The sequence below is a fragment of the Alternaria metachromatica genome (genome assembly GCF_023757995.1).
Source record: "Alternaria metachromatica strain BMP 0045 chromosome Unknown scaffold_7, whole genome shotgun sequence".
Taxonomy (NCBI): Eukaryota; Fungi; Ascomycota; class Dothideomycetes; order Pleosporales; family Pleosporaceae; genus Alternaria; species Alternaria metachromatica.
Window position 1 is genome coordinate 150,922 of NW_026055498.1, and position 15,385 is coordinate 166,306.

At 53.0% G+C, this 15,385-nt stretch overlaps 6 protein-coding genes across 6 annotated transcripts; 3 read left to right on the forward strand and 3 right to left on the reverse strand.

Annotated features, from left to right (window-relative positions):
- Positions 1 to 401: 401 nt before the first annotated feature.
- On the reverse strand, positions 402 to 1,661 carry SSN3 (cyclin-dependent protein kinase; the record flags this gene model as incomplete). Its single annotated transcript, XM_049331000.1, has 2 exons — positions 402 to 1,479; positions 1,525 to 1,661. 2 exons carry the CDS (start codon positions 1,659 to 1,661, stop codon positions 402 to 404), a joined length of 1,215 nt encoding a protein of 404 aa, XP_049189546.1.
- Positions 1,662 to 2,602: 941 nt separating this feature from the next.
- Positions 2,603 to 4,170, forward strand: J4E83_004070 (uncharacterized protein; the record flags this gene model as incomplete). The annotated part of the gene is made up of 3 exons (XM_049331001.1): positions 2,603 to 2,698; positions 2,745 to 3,405; positions 3,458 to 4,170. The coding sequence occupies 3 exons, from the start codon at positions 2,603 to 2,605 to the stop codon at positions 4,168 to 4,170; spliced, it is 1,470 nt and encodes a 489-aa protein (XP_049189547.1).
- A 642-nt stretch (positions 4,171 to 4,812) lies between these two features.
- On the forward strand, positions 4,813 to 6,046 carry J4E83_004071 (uncharacterized protein; the record flags this gene model as incomplete). Its single annotated transcript, XM_049331002.1, has 2 exons — positions 4,813 to 5,952; positions 6,011 to 6,046. 2 exons carry the CDS (start codon positions 4,813 to 4,815, stop codon positions 6,044 to 6,046), a joined length of 1,176 nt encoding a protein of 391 aa, XP_049189548.1.
- A 1,126-nt stretch (positions 6,047 to 7,172) lies between these two features.
- On the forward strand, positions 7,173 to 9,680 carry J4E83_004072 (uncharacterized protein; the record flags this gene model as incomplete). Its single annotated transcript, XM_049331003.1, has 7 exons — positions 7,173 to 7,383; positions 7,431 to 7,513; positions 7,561 to 7,831; positions 7,878 to 7,909; positions 7,956 to 8,642; positions 9,389 to 9,609; positions 9,662 to 9,680. The coding sequence occupies 7 exons, from the start codon at positions 7,173 to 7,175 to the stop codon at positions 9,678 to 9,680; spliced, it is 1,524 nt and encodes a 507-aa protein (XP_049189549.1).
- Positions 9,681 to 11,858: 2,178 nt separating this feature from the next.
- J4E83_004073 (uncharacterized protein) lies at positions 11,859 to 12,443 on the reverse strand (the record flags this gene model as incomplete). The annotated part of the gene is made up of 3 exons (XM_049331004.1): positions 11,859 to 12,242; positions 12,308 to 12,386; positions 12,439 to 12,443. 3 exons carry the CDS (start codon positions 12,441 to 12,443, stop codon positions 11,859 to 11,861), a joined length of 468 nt encoding a protein of 155 aa, XP_049189550.1.
- A 1,743-nt stretch (positions 12,444 to 14,186) lies between these two features.
- J4E83_004074 (uncharacterized protein) lies at positions 14,187 to 15,079 on the reverse strand (the record flags this gene model as incomplete). Its single annotated transcript, XM_049331005.1, has 2 exons — positions 14,187 to 14,823; positions 15,075 to 15,079. 2 exons carry the CDS (start codon positions 15,077 to 15,079, stop codon positions 14,187 to 14,189), a joined length of 642 nt encoding a protein of 213 aa, XP_049189551.1.
- Between the last annotated feature and the right edge of the window lie 306 nt (positions 15,080 to 15,385).

The following is a 15,385-nucleotide window of genomic DNA, read 5'->3' on the forward strand; positions in this document are numbered from 1 at the left end:
AGCCCATTACCAGGGTTTCGCGCAACCTGGATCCCACTAAACCGATACAGCAGGGCAGTGTACTCGCACCTGCTCATCGAACGCGTCGCCCCTGCGTCGTCGTGGACCAGTTCATCGACTAATGCTGGTACAGCATCAGATTCCCGCCGTGTTCGTGTCACACCAGCATTAGGGCCGAGAGCGTCCCAAGATCCTCATCAAGACGCTTGTGTAAGATGGTGACTCGCACAGAGCCGTCTGCGCTGCCAAGGCCGCTGTTCATCGGTCCGGTCAGGTAACACCATGCCGACAACCAGGGATAAATTTGCCGCAACGACTGTGGCAGTACGTACACACGGGAAGCTGCATCGCATCGCCCGTACAGATCACAGCCCAGCACAACACTGCGGTGTCGAGTCTCTTCATCCTTCCTTGAGACGTTTGGCGGGACGTCCAATAATTGAGTCGTCCGGAAGGCCACTCCTCTTAGTACCTGGTAGACTAGACGTGCGGATATCGTTGTCCTCCTGGCTGACCCTCCTGACGGGGTACTTGATCTTCGAGTCCTCGAAGCAGCTGTCGGCTGGTTTGCCGTGAACGGTGAAGTAGGGATGTGACAGCGCATTCTCCGCTGTGAGCCGTTTCTGGGGGTCGTACTCAAGCAGCTGTTTGAGCAGCGAGAGTCCTTCGGGTCCAGGTGTATCTGGTCCAGAGCCTATTGGATACTGGTTGTTGTTGAGGGTCTGGTGATACCATCGTTCTAAGCCATCGCCACCTTGAGGACGCGGAAATCGTGCAGCGTTGCCTGAGGCCAGGGACGAGAGCTGAGGATGTTCGGGCATGGCCGTCAGTAGCGGCCACCGGTCTTTGCTTGGCATGCCCATGATCTCGACTATCTTCTGCATCTGATTGCGCTGGAACGGGACCGTCTTCTTGCTGTCCATCTTTGCCTCCTCTCCTTTGAAGATGGGCCGTAGGGATAGCAGTTCAGCAAAGATGCACCCCACCGCCCACAGATCGACTGCAGGAGTATAGTGCCGACTGCCAAGAAGGAGCTCAGGTGCGCGATACCATATTGTCACGACGACCTTGTCGCCTGAGAAGAGAGATTGCAGCGGCTTGTAGAACAAGCGAGCAAGACCCAAGTCGCCTATCTTGACTTTGCCAGCACTGGTGACCATGATATTAGCAGGCTTTAAATCGCGGTGCATGACCCAATTCCGGTGCAGGTAGACCAGTCCCTGCAGCAGCTGATAAAGGATAGACTTGATGGTCGGTGCAGGTATCGCCTGCCGTTGGGGTTGGTTATGGTGGTGAATGATCTGCAGTAAGTCGTGTTCGGCATATTCGAATACGATGTAGATGCACTTGTCCTCCAGGATGATCTCTACGGTGTGCACGACGTTGGGATGTGCCAGCTCAGTACACAGGGCCATCTCGCGTATGGCTGATTGCGAAATGCCAGAGTATTGAAGTTCGCCTTCTTTGTCCGGCTTGAACCTGGGCGCATTAGCAGATATGACGGTCGAGGTCCGCTCCACCTACTTCTTGATGGCGAACTCGCCGGTGCGGCCATTCTTGCCCTCGGCTTTGTAGACGCGTCCATAGGTACCGCTGCTGATGAAGCCGACAATCTTGTAGCGCTCTGTGACTCGCTTCTTGTTGTTGTAGCCAGTGAACATGGCATCAACGGAATCTAGCGGGTCTTCAGGAACAGGTTTAGTACTCGCTCTTAGGGGCTAATGTAGAAATGATAGCTCGGAAGATGCAGCAGGGTCCAGCAACGTCAACAGAAGGGGGTGATGCGGACACGAACGGCAATTGCTGACGGCAGGAACAACAATCACGCAGGTAGTGGCGTTCAGCCAGGAGGCGCCAGATGAGGCAGCGTGAAGCGACGGTGACTTGAGGGGAGGCTGGACGGGGAAGGACACGCGAACATACAGGAGGGGATAACTGACGGACACGTAGAGAAAGCAGAGGCGTACCGTCGGGAGCTGTCGCAGTGCTGTTCTTGCGCGATGGGGCTCGGGCGGATGCCGCAACAGAAGCCGACGAGGCCGGCGGGGAATTGGAGCGCTGGCTCATGCTTTTGCCATCTGCCTCAGCCTCTCGTTTAGCTGACGTCTCCACGCCCGACGCGGCAGTAACGCGTCCACGGAACTATTCCGGTGAGTCCTGCACGTGTGGGACGCGGTCCGATATGGCGAGCTTCGGTGTCGATAGATGCGCAGAATGTGCAGGATGTTTCGCTTGAGGTTTAGAGGGTCTATGGGTTGAGAAACAGGTTCCAATCATGTATCAATGGAGCCTACCAAGTATGGCTCCCCGCAGAGCCTCAGTCTTGGACCCAACCATTTGCTTCGGCCAGTCCTCGTCCAAGCTTCACATGCCACCACCGTGAAACCTCAAGCTTCATACCTAGTAACAGCCTTGGAACATCCATGTCTATGCGGTGATAACCAGACTCTTATCGCTCTTATCTGAGCGGTCTGAACAGGTAGGCGCGGTGCAGCATCGTCATCGCGATGTCACGTTCTACGAGGCGGCTGACACGTCCAGGAAGCTACAACGGCGCCCCAAACCTCACACCTCACCTCTACCACGTAACGTAGACCCCACCATGGACCCGCGTTCGTGGTTCAGCAGCCTGACGGGCTACTTTGTCTATATCCTGTCCATTGCGACCCTCGGCCCGCTCCTCTTCGGCTTTCACCTGGTGGGTCCCAACGTCATGCTTGCCGGCGCATAGCTAACACGCCCAGTCTGAGCTGAACGCGCCCGAAGATGTCATCCGCTGTAAACGCAAGTCCATCACGTCGGCCGTCGATGGCCCGAACCTCCCGCAATGCATCGAGATGAGCCCAACCGAATGGGGCGTCGTGGGATCGCTATACACATTGGGAGGTCTGATAGGAGCGCTTTCGGCAGGGCCAGTGGCAGGTAAATACGGACGCCTCAGGTCCATGCAGCTTTTCTCTATCTTCTTCGCCGTGGGCCCAATCTTCGAGGCGCTGAGTCCAAACATTGGAGTCATGGCGTTTGGACGGCTGCTGTCAGGAGTCGGCGCAGGCGCGGCCGTCGTCATTGTGCCCCTCTACATCTCTGAGATTGCACCGCCGGGCGAGAAGGGCTTCTTTGGTGCCTTTACACAGATCGGGTGCAACGTGGGCATCCTGATCACGCAGTTGCTGGGCTACTTCTTGAGCCATGACTCTTACTGGAGGCTCATCTTGGCCATTGGAGGTGTCATCGGTGCTGTACAAGGCGCCGGACTGCTGCTGTCGGTCGAGAGCCCAAAGTACATCGCAGAGCAGGGTAATGTCTCGCTCGCGAAGAAGACTTTGCGCAAGATCAGGGGAGAAGATGCAGACATTGAAGACGAGATGAACGACTGGGGAGTCTCAGGCTCCGGCAACGTCAGTGGTACGTCGTCTAAGCCTCTCCATTGATGGACAGCATGCTAACACTTCTCCAGAGGAGGAGCAGACACTACTGAGCAACCAAGATGGGTCGGCTGAGGCGAGGCCCAAAGAGTCAGGCAAAGAACAGACGCTGAGCATCATGCAAGTCTTTCGCCATCCCGACTACCAAAAGGCCGCTATTGCCGTCGTCATGGTCATGCTGGCCCAGCAATTCAGCGGCATCAACAGCATCGTCATGTACGGCGTGTCGCTCCTAGCAGGCTTACTCGAGTCCAACTCCGCGCTGCTCAACCTTGCCGTCTCAGCACTCAACATCATCGTCACCGCCGCCTGCGCGCCCCTTGCTGACAAGCTGGGTCGCAAGGTCTGCCTGCTCAGCTCCCTTGCTATCATGGGAACGAGCTCGCTGCTACTCGCTGTTGGCATCATCAAGTCCATCTCCGTCCTGTCCGCAGTTGCTGTCCTGCTGTTCGTATCCGGCTTCGCTGTTGGTCTTGGCCCGGTGCCCTTCATCCTAGCGAGCGAGCTGGTGGGCCCGGATGCCGTCGATGCAACACAAAGTATCGCGCTCGGAGCCAACTGGATCGCTACATTCATTGTGGCACAGTTCTTCCCGCTGGCAAGCGCAAAGCTGCACGGATATGTCTACTTTATTTTCGCGGCACTGTCAGCGTTCTTCTTCGTTTTCATTACGTGGTTCGTGCCCGAGACGAAAGGCAAGAAGAACGCAGACGAGGTTTGGGGTAGAGAGCGTCGGGTGGATTGATCCATACGATGTTCAAGGGTTGACGGGGCCGATTCTGTCGATTCTGGTACAAGGTCGAGCAGCCCGCTACGTCACCGGCAAAGCGCCTTCGCGCAATTTCTTCACAATCCAAGCCAATTCCCTCTCTACGTAGTGGTCATCCCGAAAATGCCGAAGATCCTGAAGCCGCATTCTTGGCCGAATCAGCAATTGCCTGTGATGCACAGAAAGAGGCACTTTCGAATGCAAAGCTGAGGACACTATGGAGAATGCGTTCGCATGTGAAGGAAGGTTCTGTAGTCAGAAAATCGAAATTCTTGAGTCACATGTTCATCCCGAAAACCAGCTGTGCAATTGCTCCGACTTGACGGGTAGGCAGCCAGCCGAGTCGGGGAAATAATGGTCGGAAGCGTCTACCCCGATTCCTAATTGCTGACACAGGTGGTGTGCTTAGTGATTTTGCGCAGCCGCGGCTAGAAGGCGGCGGGTCCGAGCAGCGGCTTCGGATATGTCATTCAGTCATTCGACCCCACTGGCGCTGGAGAGTACCTCACGCCTTCAGTCTCACTTGCGATGCGATTGCAGTACTAGAGCGACTACCCGGCCCTTTCACTTGTCACCTGTGCTATTTTGTATGCCCGCTCCAACATGACCTCCTCCAACATGACCGCATTCCCGCCGCATTTCTCACCACACCTCTCGAGCGCCGGGCGAGACGGCTTCGACTTCCAGACGTCACAGCTCGAGGGAGAGACGCCGGAACGGGTCGCAAACGGCGATGAACACCACAGCCCGCCGCCGTCGATAATATCGCCCGCCTTCACGCCTCCAGCGACACCGGGCGTCTCGACCCCCTCGCGGCCCCGGCCACCCCGCTCCATACCAGTCGATACCTCAGTGCGCACCGACACACCGCGGCCGGACCTGCTGCCCAAGCTGCCCACGGTCGAGTGCGAAGTGCGTGCGCGGATACCCACAACCACGGGGCATGAGATGTGGCTGCACGTGTATAGGAACAGCGTGGACACCAAGGAGCACCTGGCAATTGTCTTTGGAAGCCAAATACGCTCGAGATCGCTGGATGCAGAGCGCCCGGGAGAGACGGAGCTAGACCGCATGACGAGAGGCGCATACGTAGGACGCCTGTACCCTGGGAGAACCAGCTCGCGGGTTGAGCAGCTCAAGAGGCAGGAGGGCGTCCCCACGAAGCGCAAGCCCGACGTCGACTCGGCGCACGTGGACAAGAGCAACGGTCTGTTGTCGCCAGCCTCTGCATCCTCATCCGAGAACGGCGACGTACAGCCAGCGTCCTCGCTAGAATTACCTATGGTCCGCATACACTCCGAATGCTACACAGGCGAGACTGTCTGGTCTGCGCGCTGCGACTGCGGTGAGCAGCTCGACGAAGCCGCGCGGCTTATGGCCGATCCTACTCTGTCACCTTCTGGTGGTGCTATCATCTATCTCCGCCAAGAGGGTCGTGGAATTGGTCTAGGCGAAAAGCTCAAGGCATACAATCTGCAAGATTTGGGCAACGACACATACGAAGCAAACATCATGTTACGGCATCCTGCAGATGCGCGAAGCTACGGCTTGGCCACGGCTATGCTCATGGATCTCGGCTTAGACGGAGACAGAGGGATTAGACTTTTGACCAACAACCCAGATAAAGTCCATGCTGTCGAGGGGCCGAATAGAGAAGTCGTCGTGAGGGAGCGCGTCGCCATGGTTCCGCTTGCGTGGAAGACAGGCGGCATGAAGGGCATCAAGAGCGAAGAAGTAGAGAAGTATCTTAGTACCAAGGTGAGCCTACGCCAGATTGCGACACTTCGAGATTCAAAATTTGCTGACAATAATGCAGATCGAAAAGTTCAAGCACATGTTAGATCAGAAATAATGGCATTTAGATGGTTGACATCGTATTCCTCAGTTTCCGTCGCATCCGATAATGTGATCTGCTAGACGATCAACGGCGCTGACGTGGGGCGCAGACGACCGCTCGGCCGCTCTGAAACCACTAAAATAATCATAACCTGCTTCACCTCACCGCGCCGCATCTGCGACCTGCGCCCCATCCTTCGCTTATCCTTGATTTTCAGACTCTCTTCGCGTATATAGCGGGTCGTCCATGATCTTGGTTACGGCCATCATCCCGACAGCATGGCGAGCCCCCGAGACGATGCAGCGGAGAATCCCTTCCTCAGTCCAGCGGATGGACGCAGCATGAGGAGCTTCACCGCCGACTCCAAAAGTAAGGCGACCCCCCTGATTTGTCTGCGTGAAATGCTCAATTTGGTTAGATAGTTCGAGGAGCATGCTGCCACTTTTATACACCCAAGGCCTACTTGAACCACAACGAAGCGGATATTCAATAACACTACTATTGACGTCATTATACTCGACTTTATGTTCGGCCTTGTTCTTCATCGTCGCCTTGATACAGCCAAAGTACGGACATGTCGTATCAGCACGTGGGCGATTTTCCCCTTCCTCGGCGGCGCTATTGACAGCTTTCATCGCCAAGACTGTCGAGCTATCGTTCGTGATGGTATTCTTGGCGTTCATAGGGCAGGTCCTGTCGCGAAGAGCTATTCAGCAGAAAGGCATCAATTTGGCTAGTGTGTCGATGCGATCCTGGATTCTGTAAGTTGGCAGCGTTTCGGGCCAGCGCTCACGTTGGCTGATTTTGGGAAGTCAACCAGGGAAATTATTCAGCGGGTGGCACAGCGTTAGGGTCGCTGGCTTCAGTGTATTGGGAGTTCTCTCACTGATTACGGCCATTCTCTCTCTACTATACACAACCGCTGCAGGTGCTCTTGGTATGCCAGTACTCTTGGTCTTTTACCATAGATCGCTAACACATCTCAGTGCAACCACAGCTACGCCTCCCGCCTTGGGAGCATCAAATGCTTGCTGGTCAAGTAGATGGCGACTTCTCCAGCACCTTGAAAGCTGATAAGACTTGTCTCACTGCCTGGCCTGATGTCGGCGACACACAATGGGGCGGTAGCACATGTCTCGCCATGAAGTGGTCTTCGCTCTGTGGCCGCAACTTTATCAAATACATGTCCGCATGGGACGATCAAGCAGCTGCAACAAACCCTGCTTGGATGTCTGAGCGCCTTCTGGAACGAAAGCCGATCAGCGCATCGCTAGATAACAATGTCACTGTTACTACTGCGTGGCTTGACGATCATGACGTCGCAACTGAGTCTGAAAAGGCAGGCAGGATAAGTTCGTGGCCGAGATTCCTCTGATCTTACGTCGCTAACCTAGTATAGTTAACAACATCACTATAGCCGTCCCCCACCGAGGGATACCGGCAGCAGCTCGCAATGTCCAGAATGATTTGCTGCAGCCAGAAGTAGGTAGATTATACATGCCAGATTCATACCATACTAATCTTTCCAGGATCTGCATGATGGCGGCTCATACTCTATCCATGCTTCGGTCGCTAGCTTCGCACTGAACGCACTATGTGTCAATGCCAAAGAGGAGGAGCTAGCTCCACTCATATATACCAATTGGCCCAATGCAATTCCCATGGAAGAAGGCTCGAAGTCTGTCAACTGGTGGCCCATCCTAGGATTTCCAGAAGGTACCAACACGAACAACAAAACGGTACTTGATGATGTGTTTGGTTGGAAGGACGAGACGGAAGATCACTCACGTGCTAGACCAAGTAAGTCCGGTCCTCTGCATGGATGATTTGTACTAACGTCACACAGTTTTTCTCAAGTACCCCAAAGCAGGAAACACAGTAAGCGGGCTCGACTAAATCAAAAGATGATAGACTAATCGGGTAGATCGCAAACCACACTCAAGTACCGTACGAGCTCGGCGACCGACCAGAAGTCTACCTGCTCGGCAAAGCACCCGACAACACCACCAAAGACTACTTCCTCTGCTCTATGAAAGCCGGCATCACGACTTCCTGCACTACACGCTACAACGCCTCATCCGGCGGCCAAAGCCTCGAAGCCGTCTGCGACGACGCAAACGGAAAGCACAGCGACGACTCCGCCATCCAACCCCTCCGTTCCACCGGCGACAGAACAGCCCTAGTAGGCTGGCGCGACCTAGGTTTCAACCTCCTCAACTCCCTCAGTCTAAACAACGGAGTCTTCGACGGCGACGCCTCAACAGCCCGTATATTCACCCAACTCCAACTCACAGAACCCAAGCTCAACAAAACACTACCGAGTCCCGCAGAAGCACTCCTAAGCATGACAACATGCACCGTCCTAGACCTAACCCAAAACTTCCCCTTCCAACCCTTCTCCAACACCTCCGCCGACGACTTCACGACCCCTCAAATGCAGTACTTCAACGCTTCCGTCCGAGTAGCACAGTACATGTCCGGCGGCGAAAAGAGCTACCAGAAAGCGCTCCTCGTTGTCCTCGCTCTCACACTCCTCATCAACATCTTCATCCTGATCTACTTCGCCGTGCTGCTGCGCATCAAACTCATCACGGATTTGTGCGAGCCGCTTGTACTGTTTGTCCTTGGATACCATTCTCCGCCGTCGGATGGCCTTTTTGCGGGAAGGCCGCAGGAGGGGCCGCAGAAGAGGGATTTGCAGGTTGATTGGATTGTTAAGAGGAAGGGGGAGCAGTTGGTTGTTGTAGGCATGGGGGAGAGGGATGGGGAGTTGGAAGGTGAAGGGATAGGGAGGGGGAGAGGGGGGGTTGGGGGGTGGTTTAGGATGAGGAGGAGAGGGGGAGGTGGAGGGGATGGGGATGGGGAGGAGGGGTCGCCGGAGGGGCTTAGGCCGTAACAGACAGGGATGTGAAGATGGCTGCCTTGCCGTTCTTTTTCAACTGCGTACAACCCATCTATCTTTATCCAGACGGTTTCTTGCTGCTGGCTGTTGGTCTGGTAGTGGCTGGTCCAGGCCGGGCTAGTTCACTCACGCCCCACTTTTGGCAAGTGTGGCTGAGCGCACGCCACAGACGTATGTCGTGCGCTTCCCCTTCAGGCTGGATTGCCGCCTGAGGATATACTTGCTGTTGTGCCGACACTTCCGGTACTCTTTCTTGTTACTTCTCTGCTGTTGATATACACCTGGCACATCCCCTCAGCCTTGTTATCGTCGTCTACAGCCACATCAAAACCCTCAAAGCCACAATCAAAGCCATTTATACCAACATCCGGGCTCGATAGCAATCTCCTGATTTATTATCCTTCTCTGGACGACATGACATGGCACCACTAAATCAATTCGAACCGTCGCCCGAGTCGATGCAAGTCAGCGGCTTCTACGGCCCTGGCGCCTGGGCCGCGTGGATCATCACCATGTTTGCATCGTGGATACATCTCTTCCGAGACGACTACACGCACAACCTCCACTTTATCGGTTACGCACTATATACGGACTGGGCTGCAATCGACCTCATACGACACGTTATTCCAGCCGTTTGGCAAGACCAGCACGATCTCTCGGACCAAGACCGCGCACGGTTTGACAATATTGCTGCTTCCATTGCGGTGATACAGCTTGGAGTATACCAGGCCTTTGCGCAGCAAGTAATATTCACTGTTAATGGGCTATACGAGCATGAGCCCATTGCTCATGCGAAATTGAAGGCTCGACGTCGCTCCATGATCTTGTGCGTTGGATCGATGCTTCCAGTTTCCTTCGTTCTTGTTGCGTACCTTTTTTATGCTAGTGTTACGGTAGCTCCGCAGATGCTCTACCTGACTGACTTGCCCGCACGGTGTTACTTCGTTCCTTGTGCGCCGCAGGGTATTGGGGAATGGGACCAGGCCTTTGCTTTGGTAGTTGCTTTGTACTTTTTCTTGTATGAGTTTGGGTATGAGATTTTTCGCATTGTCAGAAAAGCAGCTCAAGGTGTGTGGACAATCTGGCAACGAGTTGCGAAGTAGCGCAGGAAATATACGAACGTTTCATCCACAGTTATCCAGAAGTTTCTTGCTGCCAGTTGTCGGTTCGGTGGTGGCTATTCCACGCTCTTGCAAACGTATCCTCCTAGCTCAGCTTCATGGCGGCCGCTAGCTTAGTAGGCCCTCTGTCTGCAAACCTTATTGGCAATGAGGTTGGCCCAAATTCTCTTTGGATAGTTTTACCCCCCTCCGTAAAGCCGTCATCATCAAAGCTATCGCAATCGTATCGTATAACAAGATACTATCACAAACTCTAGTTCAAGCTAAGACCAGGTTTCAGTTTGAGTCAAAGGTGCACTCTGTTCTTGGTTGAAGTCGCGCCAGGGGAAGGTGCAGGTCACTCAGCCCCCACGCTTTGGCGAATGTGGCTGAGCGCAAGCCACACACGTCGATAGTGCATGTCTGCATCAGGCTGAACTGTCGCTGGGATGTTTGTTTACTCTCAATTATCGCCAACTTCAATTTTGTTACTTGTGCATTATCCACATTTACGCCGTCCGGAGCTTTACGACACAACTTGAAAGTGTGGTGGCTCACTCACGACCGCACCTGCCGAATCCCGACGATCAGCCTTGTTATCACTCGCTTATGCTCAGACTGCAGCCTAATCTTACTTCGCGCTGGCCATTGAACCCTCTTAAACCACATCAAACTACGGCAATCGAAGCCACGGTCTCAGCCATCTCCACGAGAGTCCGAAACCGATAGCAAACTCTGGCTTTTGTCTGTTTCCTGGAAGGCATAGCAACACTGTAACAGTCTAACGCATCTGTCGAAATGTCCGAATCCCCCGACTACACCCAAATCAACGGGTTCTACGGTTGCGGAACGTGGTGGGCATGGGTGATTACCCTAATCGCCTCATGGATACCCATTCTGCGGAAGGATTACAAGAACAACCTGCACTACATCAGCTACGCGCTATACACGAATTGGGCCACTATTGATCTCATACGCCAGGGCTCGCCTTCTGCTGAACATCGGACTTTTCGAGAGATGAACGATGCCCAGTTGCAGAGTCTCGTCGCGGCTGAAGCGGTGGTACGAGTCGGCATCTTCCAAGCATGTTTGCAAATCGCAACGTGCCGATACATTGCGACGAACAAAGATGCCGATACCAAGAAGAACATCACGCGGCGTCTTCGGTGCATCGCCATCGGCTTAATACTCCCAGTATTGACGGAATTCTTCCTTGTGCCATACTACCATAATGTCCTGGCTGGCCATAGCACGTCTGGCTATCTCAAAATCACAGTAGCTGCTCTAGTGGCAACTTACATGTTCTTGACTCAGATTTCGGCTTCCTTGAGCAGTACATATGCTTTATCGGACCTTGTTTACTACGCATTCGTCCCTTCGTCGCTTGTTTCCTTGACGAATTGGAGCTATTTCACTGATAGTAATAAAGAGTTAAGGAGTATGTGTTTTTACATTCCATGTGCTCCACAGAAGATTGGAGAATGGGATCAAGCCTTTTCTTTAGTCGTTGCTTTGTTCTTCTTCTTGTACGAGCTTGTAGATTGGGCGGTTCAAAGTATGCGGGAATTTGGGCAACAGGCAGTGGAGTAGCTGAACCAAACGCTCATTTGAAACACTGCAATGTAGTCTATGTTTCTTACAGCGGATTACGATATACTAACTTACGCGAACGAAATGATCACCAGAAGTATGTTGTGTCACGAAGATGAGAAGACATGATGGTTCTCATTCAGCACTGAGTTCAGTGCAAACACCTCACATTTGCTACTGACGGATACGCAGCCATTCTTCCGAAAAGTATGTTCTACCTCAGTGCCTTCTATATCTAGCAAGGAATGTAGATAGTACAGTAAGAAGTCGACACGCTCACCGTCCCAGAATCAATGTTACTAGTAACCACACCCTCAGTATCCGCCCCATTGTACGTAATAGTGCAAATCTCAAAGTGGTTGCTCGCGGTGTTATACGCAGTGTGGAACGTGACATCGCCTTGGGTATGGCAGTCTGCTCCCGACACGGTGTTGGTGGCGCCATTGAAGTTGTTCACGTTGGCGTCTCCGTTGGCGTAGACTTGGTTGTCGTTGACATCGTAGCAGTAGATTCCTCCGCCGGTGATGTCGACAGGCACTTGGCCGGGGCCGCCGCCGCCGTAGGAGTGCGAGGCTTCGGCTTCGACTTTGCAGCGGGTTACGCCGTCGGCTTGGCGGAGCTGGGAGGAGGGTTAGATGGATGGCTTTACAGGGTTGTCGCTTTGTTCCTAGGAGAGGCACTTACGGCGAGGTTGTTGGTGGGCGCAGCCATTGTGGTGGTGATGGCGGTTGCGAGTACCATCGCAAGGGAGTTTACTGAGAACCTGGGTTCGAGTAAGTGATGTGTGCATTGCGGGATTGGAATGCCCAACATACTGCATGATGGCGGTTTTCGTGTGTTGGTCTGTCGTAGCTGAGATACTTGATTGTGTGATTGTATGGAGAGTGATACAATGTTGCTGTGAGATGCTTCATCAATTCGCGGTCGAGCACCTCCCTTTATAGATGGCTTTGAAGTCAGCATTGCTCGAAATCGTCGATCGACCCGAATTGTTCATGTCATGTCATGCCACCTACGTCTTTCTTTCCCGTAAATCCCACTTTCTCCATAGAATGCAGCATACGTGATCTACATGGACTGAGCTTCTCCGTCGAGTGATCAAGTGGAACTGTCACGCCGTCAGCCTCGCAGGTCCAATGAGCATTGCCTGTTGCCAAAGGCGTGTATCAGCGAAGCCTGAGATGGAAGGTACAAATTATTCAACTCGTCAGAGTGCATTTGACGTAGTAGTGAGCAGGTAGATCTACATCTAGTGACATACTTCATCCTGTAAGGCCACCTGCTAGAACCCGAGATCGCCAGCCGTTCTAGTGTACCACTCAGGTATTCGGTATAGCACGTGGTTGTTTGACCAGCCTATTCCACTTGACATGTCCAATTTAGTCAAGCAAGGCCAGCGTGGTGCGGCCTATGTAGATTGTATTGATCTTATTCTTGGAACGATCTTGTGCGGAAAGCAACAAGCTCTGTACGAAGAATACAAGCTTTTCAGACCAAGGAAGTCAGTACAGTCCGTTGCGCAATTGATCTGCTTCGTACATTCCCTGCCGGCATTGGTTCCGCGAGTATACGGTCGTATAGAAGGGATCACCCGCTATTGCCGTTAGTATGCAGACGATGGCTGCATCCGACGCTAACGTGCTGTCCTAGATTCTCTGGAGAGTTGTGGGTATGAGAAGTATCGCCGTTTGGGAAAGCGGCGTTCATGTCCGTGGCATGGCCTCCCGTAGTATTGACTTCTTCATCGTAGCCGGGAATGTAGTGCACGTAGCGTTACATTTGGCGAATGAAGTGAAATAGATACATCGACAAACATACGGGCTGGGAGAACCGGTAGCTAACTTCGTCAAAAGTATGCACTGTTGTCCGATCAACAATACCTAGGTAGAAGGAAATCGAGCATCAGAGGCCCTCGAGCTCATTTCCCAGGAATGGACGTAGTACAAAAGTGCAAAGTCTGGTAAGAGACCAGATGAGTTTTGAAGAGACCAAAAGCGTGTCGATTTACGCGATGTAAAATCCCGGGATGAATTCCGCGATACATCGGGTACTACTTAGCAAGGCTGTCAGGGGAATGCAGTCCCCACATATTCGCATAACTATCTCGTTCGAGCCTAGCAGAACTAGTATAGCGCCAAACGGGTCGAATCGGATATGGGATACGCAGATCCGATGTATCGGGTACATGCTAATTGATCAAGATAGTGATGAGTGACGTACCTCGCATCTTCTTGTTTGTGCGCTCGTCTCGTGATGATCCCATTGCAATGATTTTGATGGTACTTTGGGTGACGTACCTCGCTGCTTCGTGGTTGCTTTGATGCCCAATGTCGTTCAATGATGGCAATGACGTTCCTTCACTACGCCTTACGCGAAGCAGCCGAGCGCCTCACAACTTTCGAAATACATCTGCACCCATCCAATCAGGTCCTCTCGAACGAGAAGTATCATCAACATAGAAACTTCACTATCCCGTAGAAGATTGAGAAGACTACCTAGGTAGGAGGAATAACATTAACTTCGTTCCACCAGTAACAAACATCCACCCCCCAACCACATTCCCTCACGCACACTCCTTTGCAACCTGCCCAAGCACCTTCTCATACTCCGCCACAGTCTTCGCCCCTACAAGCGTAAAGTCCCTCTTCCTGCCCTCGAAAATAACATACGGCACGCTATCCACTCCATTCCCAGCCTGCTCCCTTATCGCCGCTTTCGTCTCCCTCAACTCCTCCTCATCGTCTTCCACCAACTTCACTGCTTCCTCTTCACTCAGCCCAGCTGCCGTGCACGCTTTAACCAACGTTTCATAACTAGATGGATGGGCGCGCTGCTCAAAATACTGCGTATACAGCGATTTTACTGCTTTCAGTGCAGTACCATCCTCTTTGTTATTCTGCAAATACTGCAACACACGATGCGCATGCAATGTATTCGCCACGACCCCACCCCCAAAATCAAACTCAATCCCCTCTTGTTCACCCAAATCGCCCATGACGGTCATGTACTTGTTCATGCGGTCTTCGCTGCCGTCGTACTTTTCGTTCTTGTACCATTCATATTTGTTGACGCCTTCTTGGGTGGCGTCGGGGTAGAGTTGGTAGGGTGCTAGTTTGAGGGTGAATGTTGCTGGGGAAGAGGGGTTGGTGGAGCGGTAGTTGGCGAGGGCTTTGTTGAGGCGGATGAAGCCTAGGTATGTCCTGTGGTAGAGTGAGGATTAGGTGAAGGTGTTGGAGTGGCGCGAAGGGTGGGTGGATGTACCAGGGACATATTGTGTCGAGCGTGAAGGTTATTGTTGACTCGTAGGGCATGATGAACGTAGTATAAGAAAAGACTTTACTTGGTTGCTGTTTGCCTTGTAAGAGTCTGCGGCTTGAAAGAGTTACTCCAAGACACCTTGAAGATGCTCGCGAGGTTGCAGGGGTTCCACTGCTCCATGTCTCCGGCACACGTCATGCGGGGTGCGACGGAAAGATCACCGCCTACTGCACGCTAGTCCACTCCAGCATCGCATGCTAGCAACCCCAATACGAACAGGAGCTTTGCGACAAGGAACTACTCAGATTGGAATGGACGGTACCCAGAATAGGATTGAAGATTAGTCTGAACAATGCAAATACATGTGCTGATCGCTTAAATCTAGCACGGAAGTCTAACGTAAACCCCGAACGATGCTGTAAACGCAACATTGGCAACACCATGCTTCAACAGGTGTGGCCTCGTAACCGCAAGGTGGGAGATGGGGGACTGAATCCCTAATTC